Raw genomic sequence first — 27,134 nt, 5'->3', positions numbered from 1 at the left:
AATGAGTGGCTGGAGGTAGAAAAGAATGGAATCATCTTAAACTGACTCTGTTGCAGGAAGAAATATGCTCTTGCAGCTGCTCGGGTTATTTCTTACAGCATTATTCTTGGTAGCTCTTTCTTAACCCTGGTTTGGCATTCTGTCACAGCTCATTAAAAATGATTGGTCTGTAAGCTATGTGAAGGAAGGTGCCCAGTAACAACAGGATCTCCTTCCAGCAAGCAGATATGACAAATGGCAAAACCGACAAATGCATCCTTGACAAACACAGACAATGTTGATCGGAACAGATACACACCAAGGCACAATGCCAAACACTCTGCGTGTAGATGGAGACATGAAAAGCAAAGTCACACATTTATTATCTGTCAAGTCCTGTTAAAACTGAAATCAGTTAATCCAACAGTGATAAGTTCTGGTAGGCAACATGCAAAGGTATTCAATGTATCCTTTAACATTAATGATTATCACTGGATTTTGTGGCACATATTGAAAGAAAAACAAGATTAAATTCACGGGCTTATGTTTGAATTACAGCTATTAAAGGTAGCGCATTAGTGATAGAAAGTTTGGGTGCAATTCCAAACTCGACCTCAAATTTCCATGTCAAGTAGACAATTTTCTTGTAAAGGTATTTCAGTGCAAAGTCCATTTTAGAAAGGAGAAAAAGGCCCAAACAATGGAAGAGGAGACAGTGTAAGGCACACCGAATATTTTTCCTGTGCTTGTTTCCCTCTATCTGTAAGTCAATATAGTGTTCTGCTTCTCCCATCTTTTTACTTTTTTTATTAACATAAAGATTCATTAGTTCTAGACTTAATCTTGTCTACATTTTCTTGGACACTACCCTAACAGTAAGACAAGCTACGAATACTTCCAACTGTGCTAGTTTGTAACTTCAACTTTGCTTCTATTTCCTGTGAAGGAGAAAGAAGCAAATACCTAGTAACTACAACTTACTGTATTTAAAACATATGCAATTTATGTATGGCTTACTTCTATGTATCTTCTTTTAAGGCTATGGCAAGCCATTAAACTTAATTATCTACTTTTTTTGAAAAGGTTGCTAATGCAGAAGTCCTGTTATATTTGAGCAGACGACAATCCACACTAAGATAACACCAGCTCATTTGAGAATGAAACAATAATGTGTTATGCAGGATGGAACAATGCATTTTTTTAACAAAACTTAAACCATTGTTTTTTAAATGACAAAAAGGTGTTCATACTTCTATCAGCAGCCATATTTGGAGAGGAATAGTGCAAACTGTTTTAGGGTTTATGCTCTCATTCAATCATTTTGCTCCACTTAACCCAACTCACCAGGCAGAATCTTAAAAAACATCACTTTAAAGGGATTTCTTGGACATGAGAAACCTCTGGAAAACCCAATAAAAAGCTTGTGACTACAGGCTCCTCAGAACAAGACAGACACCGAGCACAAGCTTTTTTAATGCTTATTCTGGCTAATACACATCACACATCCCTTTTACTGGGAGTAAGCAGTAACTAAAGCAACATTTCAAAGGAATTACTTACGTTCTAAGCCCGGCATTCTCTAATACCAGTTCTTCCAATCGATTGGACCTACTCACCACTCGCAGTATCTGCTCACAGACATCAGTGGACTGCCACAGAAAAGACAGAACAGTGTTAAAGAACACAAACACGGAACAGACAGTTATTGAGTTAAGGTGTACATCATTACAGGATCCAGGCCACAACCATCTTCTTGTCATACATAAATAGTAAGTAAAAATATCAGAAGCAACCAAGAGAGTCAGGTGGCAACAGAGGACTTCTGGAAAAGACTCAGAGAAGCAAGAAGCAGACTAAAAGCAAGTAATTAATGAATCAGGCCAACTAACCATAAGGGGTAGAATTTTTATGATTACGGTAAAAAAACCTAAATCCTGTGATTCAGAAGAAACGCTGATTTAATTTTTAAAGAAATCCATAGGCATGTTAATCCTTCAGAAGAAAGTGGCAACCAGTGCAAAGGAGAATAAAGCCTGACCAGGAATGACAACTAAACACAAAGAAAGATTATATAAGGCAGACAAAAAAAAAAAAAAGGCAAAACAAAAACCTCAGGAGCAAAGGCACCCCAGCTACAGATCCTCCAAAGGCTGCCAGGGACTAGTGTTTAAGGGTCAGTGTATTTCAGCATTAATTATTTGAACCTTTGCAGAAGCAAATCTCATCTCATGATCTTACTGTTGTTGGATTCTAGAATGTGCATGGATATTTGCAAGTACCATGAACGAAATATGACAACAAAAGAGTTTGTTTGCTCTGCCCTTTCAAATAGAGAGATGAAACCTTAATGATTCAAAAGCCATGCACTGAGCTCTGCACCTCATCACCTTTAATTATAAACTTTTCTTTTGCTTCTGGACTTCCCCCTCAGCACACACTAACAAGTGTTCATGTGATATTCAAAGCTGAATTTCAGTCATGGTCATGAAGTGCTGAAACTATTCTGTTATCTGCCTTTAAAAACAACAATGTGACATTCATACCTGGGACATCTTTGTGTCTAATGACAGTCTCACATTTTCTAGTTGTGTATTCTTGTTTGGGGTTTTTTTATTTTTACTTTTAAACTAATTGAATCGCCCCAAAAAAACCCTAAACAAAACAAACTTACTCTACCACACACATAAAATCTTATGAATCCTTTACACAGTAAAGGGGACAATTTTTTATGAAGACTGTCAGCTCAGCCATCTTCCTAAGTCTATCTTTACCTTCCATATTTTACTAATTCAGAATATTATCACAGTGTTTCTACAACAGTGTGACTGCAAGTGGAAAGTTTCATGCATGTACTATAAAAATACTATGGATACTGTCTATCAAACACAATGTCAGAGTGGGACTCATGAAGCACAATGCATTCAGTGGCCTCCGGATATGTCTGACCTCATACTGACCCTCGGCAGTGTTCTTATGGCACGGATTTACAGTCCAACAATTTACACTGTCCAACAATTTACACTTCCCTCATTTTTGACTGAAAACTGAATGTGTGGAAGATAAAAGATTTTGATTTTTTTTTAAGTAACTGATGCATTTTCAAGATTGATAAAGTTTACTTGTTTTCCAGAGAAGAGTTGCTGGGAAAAAAAAAACAAACAACCAACAATCATTCACATAGATATATCTGAGATAGATAATAGGGCCAGTATACGGCCAGTTTGTGTTCTAAGCAAACTACACCACCCAGTCTTCTAACTAAACAAACTATCTCATTTCATTGAAGCAGAAACTGATTAATTGCATTGTATTTTTTAACAATGCTGATTTTAACAGCAAACTGCAACAGTACTAAAAATACCACCAGTTTCAAGATGAGGCTTGACCTCCATTTTTAGAGAAAAGGTTCTGGATGCAAGCAATGAAGGCAATTTCTCAAGCAAACCACTAACTCCACCTGTGACTATAAACTTTCAAGTTCAGAAAAAATAGGGTATTTAGATATATTTAAAATGTCACCTAATTACTGATTTTCTTGGCCCTTTCTTCAGTAGTCCAACTTGTTTAGATTAGCCCCCCTTTTGCCTTTAAGAAAGAAAACTGATATGGAAAAATATCGGTGCAACACATCACTACATACTTATTACTACACAGACTTAGCTTCAGACAACTGGGAGAGAAAATCATCAAGTTGCAATGAAAACACCTGCTTTATATGCAAGAAAAAAACCAGAATCTTGGTATTTTCTTTTCACCTCCAAAAAGCAACTAAAACTTCTGACTGCTTTAAAGTTTCCTATTTGATCATCTAATATTGTTTGTGGGAGTCAGTAACACCCAATGAAATAGTTTTATGGGCTACTGTTATCACCGAACGAAGTTTTCAGACTTTATTAGTTGAAATTTTGACAAGACCTGACTCTCAGCAGTGTTTCTATGGCACGAATTGACTATCCAACAGTTTCTATTTTCCTGATATGATTAAGGGGAAAAAACTGTCAAAAGACTGCCCAGTTGTACTCACCTAAAAAATTTCACCTTAAAAAATGTAAAAGCATCCTTTAAAACACAGCATAGCCCAATAGGAGCAGGTATATTGTTCAAATTTATTACTTACTAATTTCAGATCCTTGGAGGACAGCTTTGTAAACCACTGATTATACTCCAGAGCAGCAACTATAGGTATTAAGTCTCTAGAAAAAGAAAAACACTTTTACACACATTTCATATGACTGTCATTTGAAACAATCTCTTAAGAGTTCTTCCATATCTCGTTGCCCACACTTTTGCAATGCTAATTGCCTACCATCCCCATTGTAGAAAGCTCTGCATTCTAAAAAAGCAGCAGTGTGTCTTCCTCTCATTTTAATAGAAATTTTTGACTGGCCAACTGACATCCATTCTATCACGAATTTCAAAATCAGGAATTTGTCTGCACTGCCATTCCTACTTTTAACATAACTTTTTCTTCAGCCTGTGACGTGTTTAAGCTTCTTAATCACCTCTAATTATAATTTAGCATGACACTAAAAAGCTTTTTGGCAGTCTGATGATTTAATATAATTCCATGACTGAATGTTTCTAGAGAACACCTCCTTGTCTTATCTCTTATAGTTAAATTCCCCCAGGAAGCAGGAGAACTGCAAAAGGATAATGTGACACTGAGCACAAACCCTCTGTAATTGTAAAAGGGATTTCACAAATGAAATTCTAAATTATTCCCATTTTCTTCATTCCAAGCCTGTTAATGTGATCTGCTCTCCCTCTGTTCAGTTTCTCCAATAACAGATGTTGACAAATATCATGTCCATATACCACCCCCCAGCAGAGTCATTCATCAAGCACTACACACCATCTAGCAGTGCAGCACATCAATCATTTTGATGCAACATATTAAATACATATATACACCTACACAGAAACTTAACAGCTACTTAGAAAGCCCTTGTTTATGTAATTAAATAAGGAGCTGTAATATACATAAACTTATCGAACCAGCCAAACTTATCGAACCAATTCCCCCTCGGCTCTTCATTCAGGACATAAGCAGGTAGGCACAGGCCTAATCACACAGACCCCTTCTCCCAGCTTCTTTTTATTCTTCCTCCTTTTCAGTTTTCCTCTACAAACATTCAGACACATTCAGGGTGGTTGTTAAACACATAGGAAAGCCAAGAGACAAGGCAACATCACACGGACAAGCAGCATCCAGTAGGCTATATTGGGAACTGCAGTTGCTAGATTTGGAAGTACAAGCCCATCACTAAGGTAACGGTGCGAAGGTGCAACATTTTGTAGCAAAAGTCTGTAGCCCACCAGCCGAGAAGCTCATGCAAATAGACTGTTTTCACACTCCTGCAGAGGAAATAGCGTGTGGTGCCCTTCAAGGACTACGCCATCCTTCCATCTTGTTTACAGCACACATCAGGTCTTGCGGTGAATTTGTTTCCACTGGCACAGGAGAGACTTGGCAGCTTCGTAAAGTGTATAGGTTTATTTCTATCCACCATGTTGTTTTTGCTCCTACACACATACACACTTGATCTCCATGTAAAGCAATGTTAGTTTCACTAACTAGTGAAATGTAAGGCGAGAAAAAAATCACAACCCAGAGGTATTTCCCCGTTAGGTTGGGCAGGGAGGAACTTTGCTATGGGAGTATGGAATATCCACACACAGAGGTTTGCTCCTCCTCTGTGGGCCCCTGGTGAGATCAGTAAGGTGGTAATCAATTAGCAGCTCTGATGTCCCTCTTGCCAGTGCCTTTGCCTTTGAAGTGGAATGAATGTAAGAGTAACATTTCAGGTGAAATTTTGGCTTATCCACCCAGCGGTAACCAGCAAGCCACAGCTGGTGGTGAATGCTACAGGGCAAAGATTGAACAGGCTGATGGTACTACCATCACACTGGAGGAGCAGAACTGTTTGTGCTGTGCACCATCACCCATAAAAGAGGCAGAAGGCACCACCAGCAGTTGTACTTCAGCTGTCAGCAGTAGCCCAGTTCCTTCAAAAGAACAGAGGAATGATGATTGGGGATCACTGTCTGCAAGTGTTTACACTACCATGGAGCTGCTAAGCTCCCTTGGAGGGCTGTCAAGAGCTCAGTAACTTCTGGGCAGGAGAGTGCCTGCAGACAGAACTTGCCTGAGGCTGTACCTTTCTCACCTTTGCTCCTCTGGCTTGGGAGGGAAATGGGTGAAGGACAACAGGTGCTTAGAGTCAGTGGGAAAGTTATGACATTTTCAAGAAATATTGAAGTTGTTCTCTTCCAAACTATATACTGCTTTATTCACTTCATTCTATTAAACTCTAGATGTGGTATTAACAATTACCTGAATTCTTCTGCAATATGGTATGAAAGAATGCTAACGACCAGTTCCAAAAGCAGGACCTTCTCCTACCTTTCCCTCATTGAGTTACATTGAGTTGCTTATATTCATTAGTTTATTAAATTACCATCCAGAATAATGTAATATTTATAAATGATAAATCTGTGCCATCTTAAAATGAAAACAGATTCTGTTCTTCTGGTATGCAGAAAATCTCCCCAAGCTTCAACGACATTCAATCCTATCTAATGCCTTCACATTTTTTCAACACCTCAGGAACCCAGGGTATTTAAGATGGCAAGAAATTGAAACAGCACAAAATAAAAAAGAATCTAAACAATCACATTTTTCTTATATTTTTTTGAATATCCAAATAAGCTAAAATATATGCTACATGGACGAAAATCACGCAACAGAATTAAACATGCCCTTTTCACTTGGAGTCTTTTTTTGTTGTTAAACAATTTTATGGTTCACAGCATAACATAACTTCAGATAAAACCTCGGAAGTCATGTTCCCATGCAGCAAGCCATGTTATGATGCTCTGGGAACTTCAATTCATCTATAATTCATGCCACTTTATGCTGACCTTTAACAGAAATGTTTTACTTGGAAAAACACAAAATGTTTATTTTTGCAATGCATAGCTCCTGTATTTAGAGAACTGATGTACCCTTCCTAACTTAGCTCACAGCTACTCCACAACATAAAGTATATAGGTTTGGCAATCCCAAAAATTAGATGAACAAGACATACAACAGTCTCTCAAAATCCAAAGCGTAATAGCATAGTGTAAATTTGTAGCATTCTCACTGTCCTAAATATATTGTAAAAATGCTTACACACATTCTTGATTTGACTGGGATTTCAATTCCTAATTTGTATTCTTAGTGAATAACATAAAGTTTTGGCTTTCTAAAAATGTAAGTTTTCTTGAAATTTCAACTCAAAACATTCCTCAGTTTAGTCCACAATATGTAGAAATTCTCATCACAAGATGGATTCCACAGTATGTAAATCGTTTGAGAACAGTTTTGAATCTTTGGACACAGACAATCATGAGATATTTAATAAAGACATTTCTTAACAACACAAATATATTTCTTCAGTGACATCAATTTAGTAAGGTATACTTCAATGAAAAGCTTTTGTAAAGCAACAAACCCATTATTTTGCTTTCCAAAAGCCAAACTCATTTGAACCAGCTGAGATACTCTAAATATTCAACACTTCAATCTACTTCTCCTAGCAAGTAATACTTTTCACTCCACATAAATTGTTAAAATATTTAATTTCGATTGAAGCTCAGTATCTGTAAGTCCCTTTCTCGAGAATGCCCACAGTCTCCTCAGCACTTCCAACTTGCAATAATTATGTTTAAAGCATTCTTAAATTCTTGTCCCACATTTCCTTCTGCTGAATAGTATTCCTCCCCTTATCTTTTTTCAGCAAGGCTTAACCAAAGAAAGAGTCTTTGGCTACATCCGTCACGCACTAGTTGCAGCCTTGTAGCCTTGTTCGAGTTACTGCTGTTAGTCAACACAGGTACTGCTCAGTAACTTTGCCATGGGATGCAGTGCAGACTATGGAAACCCATCACAGAAGTTGAGTAAGTATTTGAATGGGATATTTTGCAAATTTACATACTAGATAGCTTAAAGCTGCAAAGAATGCTGTCGCAAAATACTCTTACTTACCTACCAACAAGTTCAGCCTGCATGTTATCATGTTCTAACATCGTACCTCTGACAGCTTCTTAATTCTTTCATGGGTCTTTCCCAAAGAAACAAATGCTTTATCTTATTTACAGTTTCTTAAATTTGTCATTTTCCTGGAATAATGATGGATTTTAGTTAAGAATCCCTCCCGTTTTCTCCTACTTGTAATATCTTCAGATTCAATTTTCTTAGAATCCAATTTTTTCAGCCAGCTAAATTCAGTAAACTAAATACAACACTTAGCTTGTTTCAGCATCTCCTCGTAAAATTACCCTCAATTAGTTTCTTTCTGGAAGTACACATTTTTGATACCATCTATTATAAGTGAAGAGACTACTGGCTGGAATTCAGTTGAATGATTTAAACCCTCTACTGACTTGCTGACAAAAACTAATTTCCTTTACCGTGTACACCATGAGAAAAAGATTCTGCATAAGTAAAGACTGTATAATTTCCTTTTTTGCTTTGCCCACCAGATGTAGCTGCATGTTTTATCTGCTGAATTTGAGATCTTACATCCGCCATCACAGGAAAAGTATCTATCTGCTAACTTTTTGGAGTGCTTCCAATAAGAAAATATATTTATCTTCTCAGCCACCTGAATGAAATGTGGTTTCCATGGGGCTCTTATACAAAAAACAGCAGCTTTGTTTCAAAAACTAAAAATGCTAATGGTCATTTCACAGGTCTACACATTCCAGTAACAGCTATGGGACCATCCCACTTTATCAATATTATCACAATTACTGTATGTGGTTTACCTGTGGTCAAGGTGGCTGAAGTCTTGCAAATTCAACTCTCTGGTATCTTGTGTCAGGTAAATTGTATCAACATCCTGTTAAAAATACATCATCAAATACGTCTTTATGGAAGTGGGTTTTTTTCAAGCACTATAATTTACCTGTTCTTTCATCATTTGTACAGTTACCTGAAAAGGGCTTCAGAACAAGACATGTACTTACCCACTGTACTTCTTCTCTGTAAGGAAATCCAAGCCAATCACAAACACAAGCATACATCTGCGAAAAGCCTCCTACAACAACCCAAGAGAGTATTTAACATAATAGTAAAACAAGCAAACAAGCATACACCAAAAAGGATACTTTAATACTTAAAGATCCAATTTTTCAAAACTCACTCTCTTTTTTTCTCAGAAGAGTGTCCATTGTGCTTATGAAAGAAACTGAGACTACCCTATCTTTGCCTGGTAAGTTGCAAGAAAGCTTAATATAGTGCCTTCACCTACCAATCAGAAGTCTGCTTCATACTAATTACACCTTAAAACTAATTACACCTTTACAAGCTTCTGCCAGAAATAGAATTAAACTTCCTGACACTGCAATTCCAGCCTTTTTATATTTGAGCATTTAAATTCATTCTCACCACAAGGTCCGAGTTCTGTCACTGTCTGACTGTCCCACAGGGCCTGGAGATTAGCCAGTCTTTCCGAAGGCTCCAGAGTTACTTTTTTCATAATCCTCCTAGATGCAAAAGAGGGAGAAAAACATCATTCGTGGCTTTGAAAGTTTTTTCAAGCACATAAATCTTTTTTATTTTAAGGATATTTTTAAATGAGTGTACAGGAAGAATTACCATTTTTAATACAACTCACTTTCCTACCTAAAAGTCACACACACCATTATGCAGCCCAGCAGGACTGACATTTATTTGTCTCTTCTCTCTTTCTCTCTCTCTCTCTCTTTTGATTAACCCTGTGACTACTGGAGCAACTAAGCCCTTTTGTACGACAGGATCACTCACACTAAGGAGACCTGTAGCCCTCATCTAACTCCAGGATGGCCAAAACAGGGGAGAGACATGGTATTAATCATTACCCCACCGCCTCCCTAAGATCCTGCTTTATGGTGAACTTGCCATCGGCTGCCGCAAGAGAGGAGTCCCAAAGAGAAGATACAAGGACTCCCTGAAACAACATCTCAGCCTTGGCCATATTGATCATCATATCTGGTCTACTCTGGCCTCCAATCGGGAGGTCTGGAGACACACCATCTATAACGCTGCTGATGCTTTTGAGAAAGCACGCAGGATCACTCTTGAGGAGAAAAGGCAACGCAGAAAGAATTGTGTCTTGCAGAATATACCACCTAAGGAGTCTTTCTGCTGTGCCTTTTCCAATTGGACATGCCTATCTCATACTGGTCTTTTTAGCCACCAAAGCGCTTGCAACAAACGTGGGTAGAGCCTTTCCCAAATCTTCGTTCGCGAAGCCTAGCCATGAAGATGAAGAAACCACTGCTGCATATACACTGCTTTGATGCAGAAAAAGCACCATGATGCAAACAGCTGAGCCACTACATCTGGCCTCTAGGGTACACTGTTGATAACCAGCTCCAATCTTCGTAATTTGGTAGTATTCTTCCTGCCTAGACAAAAAAGAAACACAATCCCTTCCTGCCTTTCAAGAAATAAAATTATCTGTTCTTCTGAATGACAAAACTGCCTCATAAACTGCAGAATTCCATAAAGGAGGACAGGGTCTGAGGGAGTGGGGGTGGAGTAGAAGAGAATTAATAAGTGATATTAACAGGAGAAACCACTTTCCCCCAAATGCTTCAGCAAAGTTCTCAAGAAAGCACACAGAAAACATGTATAAAGCTCAAGGCCTTCATAAACACTCTGACAAACACATGTAACCTCCCAGCCCTCTTCCCTCTTTCTGTCTGCATGTCTCACAGCATTACTGAGGTTTTATAGCAAACCTGATCAGTTGCACGCACGCTCTTTGAAGGAAGAGCTCAATCTCTACTAAGGCAGTTAATAACACTGCCAGAGAGGAAAACTGGCAAAACCCAAAAATGAACAAAAACAAATACAACAAAAAACAACAAACCCCCAACAAAACCACAAAACCCAAACCAAACAAAACCCCCAAAACAAAACAAAAAAACACCTGCCATCCAGAATCTATGAACTTGATTTCCTACACCACCTACAGGAAAGGTGAATAATAAAGACATGCACCCAGAATAAAACGTGTCAGTTTAGCCTGACCATTCACATCTAAAGTCTGTTACTAAAGTTCACTTATAAAAATCAACATGTCTGGAAGGAGTCTTTTCTCTACTAATGCTGAAAACCAGGAACTGAAGAGAATAAAGCAGAGCTGCATGATCTGGTGAAAGTGAAGAAGATGAGGCAATAACTCAGAGAAGAGAGAAAAAAAAATAAAGAAAAAGTACTGAAAATTGCTGCAAGGCAATAAAATCCAGGCACAGGTAAGAGAGAAAACAAAAGGCATGAGCAAGACTGCCCAGGGCTCTGTTTTGAAGAACTAGGCTAACTGGGTTCACAATCACGTGTGTTGTTCCACAAACACTGAAAGTAAATGGAATTTACTCTTCTCTCAACTCTGATTTTACTTCTGGGGGGGGGAATAAAATGAACCAAAAGGGAGCAAGTTACAACAAAAAGACAGAACCTGAGGCTAGAGAGGTAACAGGGTAAAATGAAAACGGAAGACTTCAAATGCTTGCAGTCCCCTTCAAACCAAAGGCACTTATGACCCTAGAAGACCACACATGGTCTACCTGTGCTCTGCACTGTCTGCTGGTTCTGCCATATACCTGGACAAAAGCTTACTGCTTGCCTCAAGCTGTTTCTCCTATCCTCAGTGCATTTCTGAGGTCAGGGTGGAGAGACCAGTGGATAAGAAGAGGTGGCTTGTCACCGTTTCCGCACAATCTGTTCCCAGTAGAGGTGCCCTAAAAAATACTTACACTGGTGAGAGTCCAGGGAATATCTTCCTGAGGCAGGTCCCAATGTGTGCCAGCACCTCATTCACGTCCTCTGAAGACGCCATCTTCATGGAGATGCTGCATTTCTCAGTTTCCATAATCAACTATAAACAGGAGTGCAAGAGGGCAAGAACTGGGTGCCTTATAATTCACATTCATTTAAAAAGGGGAGCATTTTGAACGCCAGCTGAATGCTTTGCCTGCTGGTAGGAATCTGTTATTCTTTAAGACGTGACACAGCAATGCTTCAGGTAAAGTTTCTAAAAGTTGTTCTTGAATGTACAAGACCCCCATACTCAAACTTTGCTTTTTCTAAGAGTGCCCTGCTTCCCACGGGAATACAATTTTCAAAGGATCTTGACCTCAGCTGACACTTGTAAAACCAAGAACTTTTCACAGCATTGTCCTCATTTGAAACACGTCCCAGAACACCAGGAGAAGCAAGCACAGCCTGACAGGAAACTATTGAATGAGCAGGGTGCCTGTTTCCTCTAGCAAAAAGTAAAAGTCTTTTATGGCTGTGATCCTCTGGAAAAGCTCTAATGCTTTGTTGTATGCCCTCCAAGAAAATGCTGTGTTGATACATTGTTTCAGTTCAGATGAAGCAGTAACTCAGACAACCTCACAGCATGTCTGGGGGACAAGTGCTTCAGCAAGGGGGGAAAATAAAGCCGTTTGCAACCTGTCTCTGTTAGATATTGACTGTTCAGAATCAAATCAGATTACGGTATGACTGACACATCATACAGTCTGCTGCTGCTTTTGGCTGCATCGCAGGAAGCAATGTAATGTTTCTGTTTTCTCCAGTGAGAATAGTTAACACAGCCCAAGTCATAAGCTCTTTTAGATGAGGAGCTATGCATGCACAGTAAGAAAGCAACATTAGGAATAAATAAGTACAGACAGACAGTAGGAGAGGAGACACTGTGTAGTATGCTACAGAGAACTGGTTTTTACTGAAACCGGTTCCCAGGGCTCTTTTTGTTCCCAGTTCACGTCTAGGGTCACCACCAGGATAATCCTAGAAGAGGCTGTATTTGCACAAAGCACACTAAGAATCTTCACTCCTTTTACAACCAATTCAACTCCTTTCTGAACTTGTTGCCATCACTCCCTGATGATGAATGAGTGGGTAACTTACTACTGTTATTCATCAGTATTAACATAACATTTTCTTATATTACTCTGTCCATTTGTTCACTTATCTTATCATGGCTTTCTGCAAGACGCCTAGCACAAAACTACATCCTTCTGGCATCATGGCTGTAACATGCTGCTTGCAGGAAAACTGCAACAATAGCGTCTGCCCTGCAAACAATAATCTAGGACTCCACCTGCCTTCAGCTATAAACCTTACTCATTTAAAACACAAATGAATGTAAATATGAAATATCTTTAAAAATATTTTAGAAAAATATGTATGCTCAGTGAGGTTGCTGATAATCTCTTATAAACTCTGCTGCAACAGTGACTGTCTATGCCTCGAAGAATAATTAGCAATAGCAACCCTGACATTTTAGTACCTTGAATAAAAAAAGCCACAAAACCATAGAATTTAGTAAATGTCTCCCTATTAAAACACCTGGACCTTTTTTTCCCCTCTCCTTTAAGGACAGTTTCAAAAGTCAGGTTAAAAAGATGACATATTAATACAATGAGAGCTTTTCAGAGTTCAAATAGTGTCTCAGGCGCTCCTATTCTTAAAAAGCCCTTTAAAAGCCAAACACACATGAAACACATGAAGACTTTGATACAATTGAACTGTCAAATCTTGACAATATGTTCATATTATGAATTAAAACTACTTTAAAGGCATTCTTCTTTTCAGCATCTTCTTTTTGACATTCACTTTTTTGGGCACATAACTTGCTGTCAAATATATTTTGTGTTGTATAGAGTAACGGCACCAAGAATAGTTGAAAGAAAAGCATTTCTGCCTGCAATGTAAGCAGTAGCTTTTGGCTTGCCCATAAAGGTATACACCGGAGAAGCCATTGCAGTTTGTGTGGTGATTACTGCAAACCAGCCACCATTGCTTTATCACTTCTGAGAAAAATATCCACTTGTAATACAAATGAAAACTTGTACCATACTGAATTAGGAAAAAACCAATTTCTTATCACCATCCCACCTGCACAACACATTCCTAAAACTGACTCTTTAAATTCTTATCATTATTGTTAAGACTTTAGAGCAGCATGAATACAAGAATGCAAATGCACAGTGCGCTCAGTGGACGGGGACACCTGCATGTTAGAGTATTACCTCCTTGATTGGAACATATTTGGCAATGAGTAAACAAGTATCTTTTATATAGAATACACTCACCTGACCAGGTTTACTGGAAGTTACTCCCTGGATTTCCAAGTAGCTGAAAGTTAGTTCTAACTGTAGTTAAAAAAGAAAACACTACATTAGTGCAAACATCATCTTATTTTAAAGAGCACTTACGTTTCTCAATGAGGTTAAGAAAACTTTGAGCAAGGCTACTGATATTTGACATCAGTTTCTGTAATTGACACTAAATATTTTTTAATATCTTATCTGATCACATTTTTCACTAAAAGAATACTTAGATTTGCTTGTTACAGGTTCAAATCATTATTAGAGGTTATAGGAATACCATACTGGGCATTTTACTGCAAGCTATAAGCACGTAAGCAAATCATAAATTTTATGGCAAAATGTTACTATAAAAAGCATCATTAATACAATACCCTACTGATGTGTACTCCTGTGACTGAATAATCATTAATTACAATCCTTACAGCTTCACAATTATTCTTTCATTAGTTACACTGATCATAGATGTGAAAAATTTTACTGCACAGAAGCTGAAGGGACACACATAATTATACATATATATATGAGAATAAAAATACTGTATATAAATAGATTGATACAGATATAAACACATAAATGCCCCAGACTGCTTTAGAGTATCTTAAGTATGAGAGGAAGCAATGCATTAGCTTTGTCTGAGTGGGGTATTTGGACAACAATCAGAACAGGCAGGGAAGAACATACTGAATCCAAACGGAAGCTTAAAAGAAGATGGGGAATTCTTTTCCAAGGACAACACTAGGGCTACAGGGAGAGTGCTAAGATCTGAATTCACAACTGTGTAGACAAACATCTTGATAGCTGAGATATACAGAAAGAAACAAACCTCTTGGACTGAGTCATAACTAGAGGGCAAGACATTAGCCTGGTCATTTCCTTTTAGTTATCATTAAAACCATTGTAACTGAGCAGTCTGTCTAAATTGCACAGTTTCCTGTACTTTGTCTTATGCTAGGTTCACAGTCAGGGTGCTCCCTGGCTAACTGGCAAACACCATATTATTCTTTTTCTGTATTTGTGACAATCTTTTAAAAAGTCAACCCTGAATGACTACTGAGGTGCTCAGAACCCAGATGCAGCTCTCAAGACTCCCTCCCTGTAAAGCCTGCAACAGCACATCAGGAAGTCAGGAACAGAGGATATAGTTTCCAACCACAACAACCAGCAAAAAGCTTTCCAGAAAACTTTTGTTACTACTGTCTCTTTGCTGTTTGTTGCCTATTTTCTGATCCCTGCAGTCTCCTTCATGATTCGGCAGCATCAGAAGATATAAGCACCCCTCCCGTTTCCGTGCAAAGTTCACCTTCTACCAAAAACCTGGTTCAGTGACCGAACCTTACTCTGAAGTTTTTGAGACTTCATGTGCTTCATTTCACACATTCTGCTGCAGGGGCAGCATCCACAGCACACAGGCAGTTTCAGGGGTGTCACTGCACCTGGTTACAATGCAGGCAAGCACAGGGAACTGAGGCAGGAGAGAAAGAACCAGCACAAGCATCTTCCCAGAGCCCATACCAACACCTTGCATTTTCCCAAGGGTAAAGGCATTCACTTCTGTTCAGTGCTTTATTTCTAAGCTAAGACTGGCAATCTTTTGTGATGACATGGCCCTGTGCAGTTTGCTCAGGCCAGAAAGAAAAAGAAAACCAAACAAGAACAAAACAAAAACAAAACAAAAACAAAACAAAAGCAAACTCCCCCCACATGAAAAAAAATCCAAAAAACCACACAAACAAAACCAAATAAAAACAAACAAACAAAATACCACCAAAAAATCCGTAGCAGCTCTTGTTGGCTATTGGAGTAAGCTAGACTACACATAGAGAAGCGAAAAGCTTTTTTTCTCCAGTGCTAGTCAAATTAATCAAACATGAGATTATCCAACATTTGTTTACCTAAATCACAATGAAATTTTAAGGGGAAAGTTTCCGTGATTGAAATCCTTCATATTTTGAAAATTATTTACCTATCAGATTGAAATTTCTTCTTTTGATAATGTATTTTGTATGTGCAAACATATACATATGTACACACAATCAAAAATACATTTCTATTCCTGAGAAAAGTTTACACAGACCCAGACTCAAAAATTCAGTTTACAAAAATCCTCTTGACTAGAATTAACAAATACCGGGAAACATGGTAATATCTCTACAGTTCATCTTTGGTTCATTTTTCTAACTCAAAAATATGATTTTACAGTCTTTGCTTTGCAGCAAAAATGTAGAACACATTCTAACCATCTTCTACCTCAAACTAAGAAATAATTTTTACAAGGTTTTAAAAAGCATAATCTCATTTATTACTGAAAATTATATGGTTTAAAAATCCTCTTAAAAGGTTATGTGTGCCTCTCGTTTAGGAACCCTTCAGTTACCTAGACAGCTAATTTCACAGTGTTCAATTTTTTAAGCCAAAACTTAATGAAAGTTGCTCTAGGAATACATTCACAAATCTGAATTATATTCCCACAAATATTTCATACACTTATTTGTGTGATTGATAACACACCCAACATTTACTAATGTTGCAATTATGTTTTATATGGACTCTAGCAAGAATACTGCCCTTCCTTCCCTATCAGTCCATCTAGATTAGTGGGAATGAACTGACTGGGCCCGAGTGTGGAGTTAAGAGGCAGTTATTGTAATACCTTTGTTCTAAGGGTAATGATGTTAGTTGATATTGTAGTTAATCAACTTTTAATCTTGATCCTTGTTTAGTAGATACATCTCAACATCATTGTTTAAGGAAAAGTGAAGTTTGGAATTGAATGTAGCAATAACAGTCAGTCAGAACTGGCCATCATTTGGTGTGCGTAATTTTGTGAGAAGTTCCCCCCTCAACTTTGTGAAAGAAATAATGTGTCTTTGCTCAATGTTCTCAGCTGTCTTTCTAGGAGTTACTGCCTGACAGTTACATGGAAGCTATCGGGCTCAGAAAGCTTCTGAGCAGCTTTTGAAAATACTACAGACATTAGTAAATTCAATAAGTTTCACTAACCCTGGTAGAAATGCATTTTCAACCATCCTAACAGCTGTTCAGATGTACAAAGTTTAATGAAATATAAATCATAAGCACAGTGTCTCATCATCTTGCTTCTATCCCTAGAGTCACACTTCTATTAGCACAGAATACATATTCTAGATTTTCATGAAAACTAAAACAAGTTTTTCAACAATGTAAATCTATTTAATAAAAGGAGTTCTCAGAGTTGCCTGAAACGCTAAACCAGACCTAGAGTTATCACTTAGTATTCCAAGCCCCAGCCTTCAAGAGCTTTTTGATGAATTACAACGGCTTTACTATAGTTTAACAAGATCATGATCACCACTTGTCTATCATGATGCCACTGCACTGATGTCTGAGCTGTTCATTAACTGCATCTATGTTTCCACGCAAGCAGTCACCAAACCTTGCCTTAAAAAGCCCTGGCTGAAAACTGCAGTGATCCAAAAGCCAACAGACAACCAACCAGAGACATCTGTGCTGCAGGGACAGAGTGATCAACTGAGGAAAATAAGTTTCAGCAGAAATTCAAGCTACAGTCATCCTACATGTCAGTCAGCATCTTCAAATTACAGGTGGGGATGGTCAAATTTACCAGTGGCCATAACTGAAAATCTGGTATCAATCATTCAATTTATTGATTCTGTTTTTTCTATAAAGTATATATATACTCACACACTTATGTGTAGAATACAACAAAATAGGATATGTGCCAAGTCCTCATTCACTGATTCCAAGCTGGACAAGAGATGTTCTTCCACATCAGTCACTTTTATTTATATGGAAATTATCTTTCTCTGCTACAACAATCACTACAAATTGTCACAGGCATAGCAAAAATAATTCACCAGCATTGGCAAGGCAGGTTGCCAAGATGCTTTTCAAAATGAACGGAAATCATTAGAAAACAACAGAATTTAATAAAACTCAACACAGTTTCTACCTCCAAATCAAATATAATCCTATTTGACACTACAAACACTAGAGGGAATGCCATCAGCTTGTTTGCACATAAACTGTCCCTCTATAAAGATAATCAGGCTCATTTCACAGTTCTTCAAGCTGGAGTTTACAACATAACTCTTCAGCCACCTGCAGTTCTAGAAGTTAAAATTCCTCTGAAATGGTGTATATATATATATATATACATATATATATGTATGTATTGACGAATTCATTTAAGGCATACACTAATGGAAGCATCACTCTAACTCAAGACCATGCAACTTATCATCCCTCAATTATGTTTTTATTTTTAAACAGATGTACCAGTATAACTAAAATATGCTAAATTTTTGCTACATAGTTTATGTAGCTTACATTTGTATCTAAAATCTCAGAACAGTTACAGAAGCACAGTGATTTTACCTTGGTGGGAATCCGAGATGTTAAAAGAAATGCCCGACATGATGCCAACACCTATTGAAAAAAAAACAAAAAATAAAAAGAACAGAATTTGTAAGAAATATTTAATATTATTAAAGATTCTTTTCCAGGAAAATCCTGAAACCAGAGGCAAAAAGCCTCTAGCAGACTGAGTATAGACTCCCTTTGCTGTCATACACTGAAGGAAGCAAAACTGCAATCAGATCCAGTAGACAATGAAGAGACTTCAGCAATCTGATCAGCTACAAGCTAGTTAGCACACCATTGAACTGAAGAAATTTGTTTAATCAATCTCTCAAGAACATGTAATAGCAATCTTAGTGATATTTTAAAAAGAAGCAAGGATAAGAAGTCCTACCAGGAACACAGGATGTCTTTAAATGTAAAAAAATACACAACATGATGTTATTGGTGATGTAAGAAACCGTAAGCAAACATTTTCTTTTGGACACATTTGGTACATTTCCAGAGCAAGAATACAAAGATTTCTTATTGATACCACCCTCATTTTTTATCCAGCAAAAACGCAGTTAGACTAGTGAGACCAGTAACTCTGGTAAGAAAACACAGCAAAACTTGTATTTTGGAAGCTACTGCCAATCAAAATATAACAATTCTATATGATATCCCTCCAATCTCCAGGAGCACATCCCACTCACAGATTTTACACTTTGCAAAAGGGATGACTCATATGGCAAAACTACAGTACTCTTTGTTGATTCACCTGCCTACAGAATTATGTACTATTGGCTACATCTTTTTCCAGAAAAAAAAAAAAAAAAAGAAAAAAGAAACAAACTCGATTTGAATGCTGCATCAAAATCCCACAGCATGTGCAGAGCTTTTTACACAGCTAGGACCTCCTGAACTCAGCTCTGATCAGTAAGTATCCAACATCAGCTGATCAAGTTGACAAAAAAACGTGTTCCTTGCTCAGAGAGGGAGAACTAGCTTGAGAGGGCAAGCCAGTAGCTAGCTCTGAACACTGTTCAAACACTTCAAAGGTTGGATTTCAGCTTTAGTATCTCAGCTGAATCACACCTTGGTAAAACTTAAAAGCACAAGTTCTGTACCAATGTCGGACATTAGCAGATTGTTTCAGGGTTGATGTGATTAGACCTGGTGCTCTGGTTACCACTGATGTAGAGCCAAACCATTGTAAAACAACCAATGCCTTCTGTAAGGCTAAGCCCTACACTGAAGCCCCTTTATGCTGCCGGGCACGTCCAGGCCCTGTCAGACAGACCTGCCTCATCTTCTTGCTCACATGTAGGGGAGAAAGAATCTCTTCTTCTTTCCTTCTAGCTGCACCTATCCCAAATATGTCTTCTACAATCCTGCACAAAGAGAAGAAAGGGGAAGGGCCTACCTGAGGGTTTTTTTCACTGCACAACCACAGTTGAGCCCGACACTGGCTCTCTCTCACACTGATAAAACCTTATCTTTCCCCTCCCTCACCCACCTCCTCAGGATAGTCACTCACAGCTGGTGCACACCACTCTCCTGGGACCCTCTGGGGAAGATCTCACCCCTATGTGCTCACAAAATAGCTTCACTATCAGTAAGAGTGCCCCTCTTGTTCACAAACTCACTTACAAACCCACCCACAAACAAGCTGCTCAGCTCTGAAGAGGGGTATGTGATCAGGCACCCTCCCTGCACTGGTATCACCAAAAACATCGCTCCAGGGCAGCCAGCAGAGCAGTTGCAAACAGCTTCTCCTGCTTCTGGTCACCACATCTCAGGTGCACAAGTGAGACAGTCAGGGAAAAGGACACCTTTTGATGAACTGCTTTCCATATTTACCTTCTAGGTAGTGGTCTACAACATTAGAGAGATCAGTGCTCGTGTGTATGCCACCACAGTGGGACAGCTGGCTGCAGGAAAGTCATGACACAGTCTTGTTATAAAACATTTGCTTGCATATATGGGTTCAAGCTACTTTACGAGCATTGACAGGGTCGATTTAACATGATTACAGTACACATGAGCAGTCCAGATAACGAAGTTAAATGCAAACCAGGTAACCAGAAGGCTCTAACAGAATTATGTTGGAAAAGCATTTCCAACAGAGCACATGTCAGTATATATTCTCGTGGTAGATGTATTAATGATCCCAAAGTGATCTTTCTAAAACCAACAAAGCTGAAACACCCACTTACCTTAAGATGCATTTATATACAAAGGAGAGGACTGCTGTAAGATGATACTCCCCATTCAGCAGGTAAAGAGCTAACCTTGAGCAATAAAATGGTACAAAAAAAAAGCCTGAGCCCTCTAATCCCATAACACCAAGGTTTCTACAGTTTTCACAGTTGAGACTGTCACAAACAAGTAAGAGTTTGATTTTCACATAAAAGCAATTGAAGACAAGGTCAATTATTACTGCAAAGTTAATACCCCATCTTGACAACAGCAGGCCTAGATTTTTTTTAATTATTATTTATTTATTAATTATGGTTTTTTTACAATGGCAGAATTGGCTAAGAGGAGGTTTTGCTTTTTTTCACAATTTTAGCTCCTAAAATCCATGAGTATGCACCATGACCCTTGAGAGGATCAGCTTTAGTTTACTGCTTTCTGATTTTTTTTCTATTTTTTCAAAATATTATGCAACATCTGCATTTTAACATCACCATTTTTGTTCACGTTTAGAAACAAAGTAGCCTGTACCCTGATTCAACTTGAGACTTGCTGAATAAGCTGTGAAATATGAACGGTTTCCAGTGACCTCCTTCTCCTCAATAAGGCTGCAATGCATAAACAAATAATGGCCATTAAGATATCGGCTCACCCACGTCTTTGTCCATAGGATTCTGCACGGTTGTTAGTACTCGCAAGGGCAACAGAACACGTATTACAGACTACCTAAAACAACGTATCACTCTATGCTTTTGCTTATGACATACCATGCTGTCACCAAAGGCAGAGGCACCAGAGGTGTTTTCACACTTGTCAGCTCAAGTCCCCTTTTAAGAAGCGAGTTATTTTTGTGAAGGAAGACCCAGGTCTCTGTGCATTCATCTGACACGAATAACAAGTGTGTGCTCAATTGCACAATTATCTAGGGCTTTCAGAAGCATCTAGATTTCTTGCAGTTTTTAACTTCTTCATACAAAGAAACTAAAAGCAGAAGCAGCCACTATTACTCTCTAGCAATCCTCAAGCATCTCTATTGAGAAGGTTCTGCCACCGTTACATTCTTTTTGCACTGGGAGAACCTTGAGTACAAGTGAAGCTTCATGATCCAAGGCACTTTGAAAATCAGAGACTCAGAGGAGCAGACCCCCTAATTCTGGGGACAACCCTGAACAAAGTACTCCCTTGGCTCACAACCTATCAGGAAGGTCAGCTGGGCACAGTGTATAATTCACTTTATCATCTGATAAGAAAATGATCTGACTTGTTCTACATAATGTGTCACAGCCCCGCTCCTCCATAACCATTTTGTTTGGTCACAAGTAGTATTCAATCATTAATAATGTTAAAAGATGCCATCAAAAGATAAACACATGCAGGGTAAAGAAAGACACTTATTAGTTGATTCACGCTTTAACACACATGTAAGCCAAAAGGTTTGCAAGTACTGATATGATGGCAGCAAGCACATCCAGGCAAATTTTATACAGGGTACACAACCTGGCTGTTGTTCCATGGAAGGGATGATAAAAGAGAATTATATTTAGTTAACAGCAGCTTCTGTCTGTCTTCCTACTCTGTCTTTTTTAAGCATAAAATAGGATTATGATTTGAATTTTAAATGACTCCAACTCACACACATACACCCGAGTTGATGATTTCTTAATGTTTTTATCATTCCAAATTCCATAACGCTCCCTACACTGCTCAGAGTGTACATGAAACCAGTCAAAATTTTGAAACATTTACCAAAAACCTACCCTGCAAATTATTTCTCCAGAGACTCATGACCTACAAGGTCATCTTCAATTTACCAGAATAAATAATCTGTTTCAGTAAATAAAACTAATTTGAACACAGATCCTCAGTGAGTATATCACTAAAACATAAACATACAGAAGCATTTGTGATTTATTGTCAAATCCTAGCCTTACTATCCATTTTAGCACTGTAACTTAAATTAACAGGGCTCCACTGGGTTAATCCAGCCACCCTAGCTGGCAGTCACTCTTGGGAAGATCATTAGAGTAACACAGCTCTGTGCTAATTGCATCTATTTTGCCAGACAGACCACAGCAACTCAAGCCACCTTATCTATATTCAAAGCAGTTTCAAATTCATAAGCAAATTAAAATCTTTTAAAAAACACTACTACCCTTATTAAAATGTCCAGGAATAAAGAGCTCTGGAAAACACAGTGAGCATACACGGCTTCGTGACTAAACATGAAACAAAATGGAACCACCTCAGCACTCCATGGGCCGTGGGAAGTTGCACCACGCTCACTCCACTCACTACCACAGATGTTTTGAAACTCCCCTCTCCTAAAATTTCAAAAAAATTGTGGATTAAACAAATGTTTTCCTCTTGCTGAAAACTGATTGACACTTTAAAGCCCTCCCCCCAACAACCAACTCTGTCCTTTTTTTCATCAACTGCTTCAATTTTACTTCTTAAAATACACTCTCTGTACCTTTCCTTCCACTGTAGTTTCTTTTGCCCCCAGCATTTGCCATTTTGTCAGCCTAAAAATTGATTCAGTCTCTTCCATTATAATTTACTTGAGGAAGGAGACATTTGGAACAAATTTTCTGATTTAGATAGCCATCATTTTGAGAATGCCTTGAAACCAGAAGACAGTTGCTTTTCTGTATATACCTTTTAGTTATACCATCCCTATTTTTATCATTACTCATTACCATTATTATCCAAAACATCACCATTTTTAAGTTTCCACCCTTATTAGTTGCTTTATGACTTCTATCATAAGCTTTCCATTGCTACTGCTGATTCAATATCTAATGTACACACAATAATGCGAGGTAAAGCAGCAGCACTAATACAGTTTTTGTTTTGTTCAAATACAGATGAATCAATACATGTTAGTGCATCCAGTCTCTCTCAGTCCCTATAGGATCGACCATTCATTTCCCAGGTTGCATTCCTGATGTTGTAAATGCTTCATCCTGAAGCAACTGGAGTTCGATTAGATAAAAGGCCCCTTTCAACAACATGTTAGAGATATTACAGCTGGTTTTGAGCAAGGCAGTTCCTGCTGAAAGCACTGAGCCTCCCTACACAAAGAGGCTAGCTGACATCCTGAAGGGCTTTTTGGAGGGCTGATTAGCTCAGGCACAGCGAAAACACGTATGCTGCATCATTTGAAACGGTGGCATCACTTGGCATATGGTGGGTTTCTCTGCAGAGTGCTGACACCAGCAAAGCAGCCCAATTCAACCCCAATCTGAGGGCTCGCAGCATCACCACCTTTACCCACAACAGCCCTCTCAGTTGTCTGAGGTTGAATTTGTCTCTAACCATTTGGTTTCAGTTACTTTTAAAGTGGAATCTATGATAAACCCATTGACAAACCTTATTCACTCCTGTTCCAAATGTCTACTTATTTATCCACCAATACTTAAACAGTCTCTGGAGCTGGAGAAGATCCCTTTTGAAAGGGTTAGTGTATTTCAATTCACACATTAAAAAAAAATTCTCCCTCCCTGAGCCAAGTTGAACACATTCCGAGGCTTGCCTAAGTGGCTGGTGCCTGTGTGGCCAGCCAAAGACCAAAACACATCCCAGAGCAGACCAGCAGCAGCAGTAAGGGGAGCTGTTATTTGCATCAGTACAATTCTCTCCTGCACAAGCTCTACAGCTCAAGTAACTACATCAGCCATCCCCATGAAGGTCTGCTCTGTTGCATGTTTCTCTATTATCATTCCTGAAGTCAACCACTGCTTCCTGGTGCCCCAGCAAGGTCCCCTTAGTGGAGCCATGGACAGAGAGCAAGCCTGCCTGCCACTGGCATGCTGTGCAGGGCACAGCTTTTCCCTGGTCCTTCTTTCCATCACACTGCATTAAAAACTCAAGCCTGATCTGTTATGGGTCACCAATTTCCATATTTTCTGGATAGCAAAGGATGGTATAGGGAATAAGTTTTAGTTGAAATGTTGAGGTTTTTTACAAAAAATGTGTGCTCAGATATCAAAACAGCTGGCAATAAATCTGCTGTGTTTAAAGAGAAGAGAAGCACCTTTATATTAATGTACCAAACAAGACACGGGACACCACAAGATGGCACAATGGAGTGCTTCACACAAATTTCCCTTTCAGTCTAAGTTACAGGACCCTTTTAGCAGAAATGCTTATTTAGCATTGGAGAGCGGTTCAAATCTGCAGAGCAGTTTCTACTTCACAGGCAACAATGAACGAGCCCTGCCTAGAAGACAGTTAAGAGAAAACTATCCTCATTTTAGAACTGATGAAAATCAAGTCACAGACACGCAGAGATTTGCCTAAAACAAAAGGGCAAAATGAAGTGACAAAGCTTGAAAGAGAAGCTTTGAGTAAAAGGGCCCTAATTCTGGAGTATGAGAAGAAACAACATAGCTTGGAGGTTTATCAGCAAATTAAGACAGAATTTCCAGACTAAACCAAATTTGTTCATTAGCTCCTCTGACAGCACTCACAACACTTCCACTACCATCTACAAGTAGCGTTCTAGCCCTGCAAACTGTTTACAAAAGACACATGAATCAAATTGTGCTTCTTTAACACCTGAAGCACAAAGAAACATGTGCACTTGCTATAACCCTGTCTGCAACAAGCAAACAACCCAGGTACTCCAGTAAAGGTGGGATTTCGGAAGAAACAGAGACAGAAATTCACCTTTGGTCAGATATTACCAATGACAGCAACAGGAGCTGTGGACACCCCAACTGCCAACCCCCGTCACTTGAAGTAGACTGCGACCTGATCACCGGTGGTGCAGACTGGGACTCCCTTGCTTTAGAGACTTTACGCTCAAAAGTTTTGTATCTTATCATTTCCATTAACCAGAGCTGCTTGTGGAAGGGCAGACATCTATTGCGTATGTGCACAAGGCTCCCTTGTACTTCCAAACAGTCAGTCACAGAACAGTTTCATGACATTGTGAGAGACATCCAATACAGTGCACTAAAGCCATCGCAATCCCCTGTGGACTGCAAAACTTCCTCGTCTGCTCACAACCACGCAATTCCCAACAACAAAAAAACCTAAAAGTAAAGCACTAAATACCAGAAGATCTACCTACCGCAATACTTAAGCCTGCTCTCAGTCATGAAAATAGGAAACAGAAAGCAGCAGCACTTCAACAATACAAAGTCCTCTCCACAGCACTGGACCCAGCCTGGGCTGACCCCAGTCAGGGTAGAGGACGGGAGCGGGAGGGGTGCACGTTCAACCACATACCTTCACTTGTAACTCATCAATGAGGCATATCACCCCAAAGGCGGTTTTCCTGCTCTGTACCTACATTACACATAAGTAGGTCACTAGCACATTAGCGTGAATACACCTTTATTTCAAAGTTTTTTCTCCACTTTCATTCTTATCTGTATACAGCCATTACATAGATTCACTGTCACAATTCAGGTTACAAAGTGTCTCAGCAGGATACCTTTCCCATGTACCAGGCTTTTACAATGTTCTAGCCCCCCCATACTTGGCTAAATTACCGGTTGAGAACATCCCGTCAACTTCAAAAGGCCCTGGGCTCTAGCATCTTCCGAGAAAATTTTTTTACTCTCTTGTGCTTCTTCCCTCCATCAGAAAAAAGAGCATACAGGCATAATTTAAAAAAGCCCTCCCATTACCTATCCATGGTGTTAATAATAAGGAACATCCATACACCTTCCCTCTTCCTACACAGAGCTTCTTTCTGTGTTTATGGACAGCAGTTACAACTGGAAGTATTTTGGTCTGCTGCATATGATGCTGTTTCTATGCAGAAGTAACTGGAAATAGATTTTGCTATTCCAGTGCTTTTATTCTTATCTTCTTTAATTTCATCACTTAGAAATGCCAGATTAAACATTTTCCAGTGATCCTTGTTGACGGGATTGCTCTCTAAGTGTGTCACAGCAACCACAATGAAGAACTTTAAAAACCAGGAAGCAAAACAAAAGCTTCAGGTACAGAGGAAATGCAATTTGATCCACAGTGCAAGCACTTTATAAGAAACTATTGTATTTGCTTTTAGCTACCAACAATTAAATGATTAAAGATTAAACATTTAATTAGCAAAGTGCAATGCACTTACTTCCACTTAATATTAAAATGAAATAAATAACACATTAAAAAATTTTCCTCAATAGCCACTGCCATAAATCACCGTTTCAAAAACATTGACCTTGGACCATCCCAAGAGCTAAGGGCCAGAGAAAGATTTCAGCTTAATAAATCTCTAGAATTAAGTCTTTTGTGTACTCTCCATGGTACATACAAGTTGAAACCCAAACCCAAAACAATGGGCGGAGAGTTATAAAAACCTTTAAGCCTAGCCTAGGCAGTTCTTTCGCAAAGAAACAGGTGCAAGACAAAACGCTCTTCTTCATTAGGTCCAGAGGGGTTCACTCAAGCTCTGCTCCTCTACACTACTGTAGGAGCCTCATTGCTGTCCTCAGGTGCACTCTGATTTCCTTTTCTTC

At 38.7% G+C, this 27,134-nt stretch overlaps 1 protein-coding gene across 6 annotated transcripts in view; it reads right to left on the bottom strand.

The window, feature by feature from the left end:
* Positions 1–27,134, bottom strand: part of CARMIL1 (capping protein regulator and myosin 1 linker 1) — a 194,121-nt gene that overhangs the window by 95,100 nt on the left and 71,887 nt on the right. For all 6 annotated transcript variants that reach the window (XM_064658373.1, XM_064658390.1, XM_064658379.1 and 3 more), the window contains exons 3-10: positions 18,505–18,555; positions 14,113–14,172; positions 11,767–11,888; positions 9,413–9,510; positions 8,992–9,062; positions 8,791–8,864; positions 4,097–4,172; positions 1,540–1,628 (exon numbers count right to left, since the gene is read on the bottom strand). In XM_064658373.1, coding sequence (XP_064514443.1) covers positions 1,540–1,628; positions 4,097–4,172; positions 8,791–8,864; positions 8,992–9,062; positions 9,413–9,510; positions 11,767–11,888; positions 14,113–14,172; positions 18,505–18,555 — 641 coding nt within the window. The remainder of the gene's footprint in view (positions 1–1,539; positions 1,629–4,096; positions 4,173–8,790; positions 8,865–8,991; positions 9,063–9,412; positions 9,511–11,766; positions 11,889–14,112; positions 14,173–18,504; positions 18,556–27,134) is intronic.

This window comes from Pseudopipra pipra, chromosome 1 (genome assembly GCF_036250125.1).
Source record: "Pseudopipra pipra isolate bDixPip1 chromosome 1, bDixPip1.hap1, whole genome shotgun sequence".
NCBI classification, from domain to species: Eukaryota; Metazoa; Chordata; class Aves; order Passeriformes; family Pipridae; genus Pseudopipra; species Pseudopipra pipra.
The sequence above is the reverse complement of the archived record's forward strand: the minus strand, read 5'-3'. Positions and strand labels throughout refer to the sequence as shown.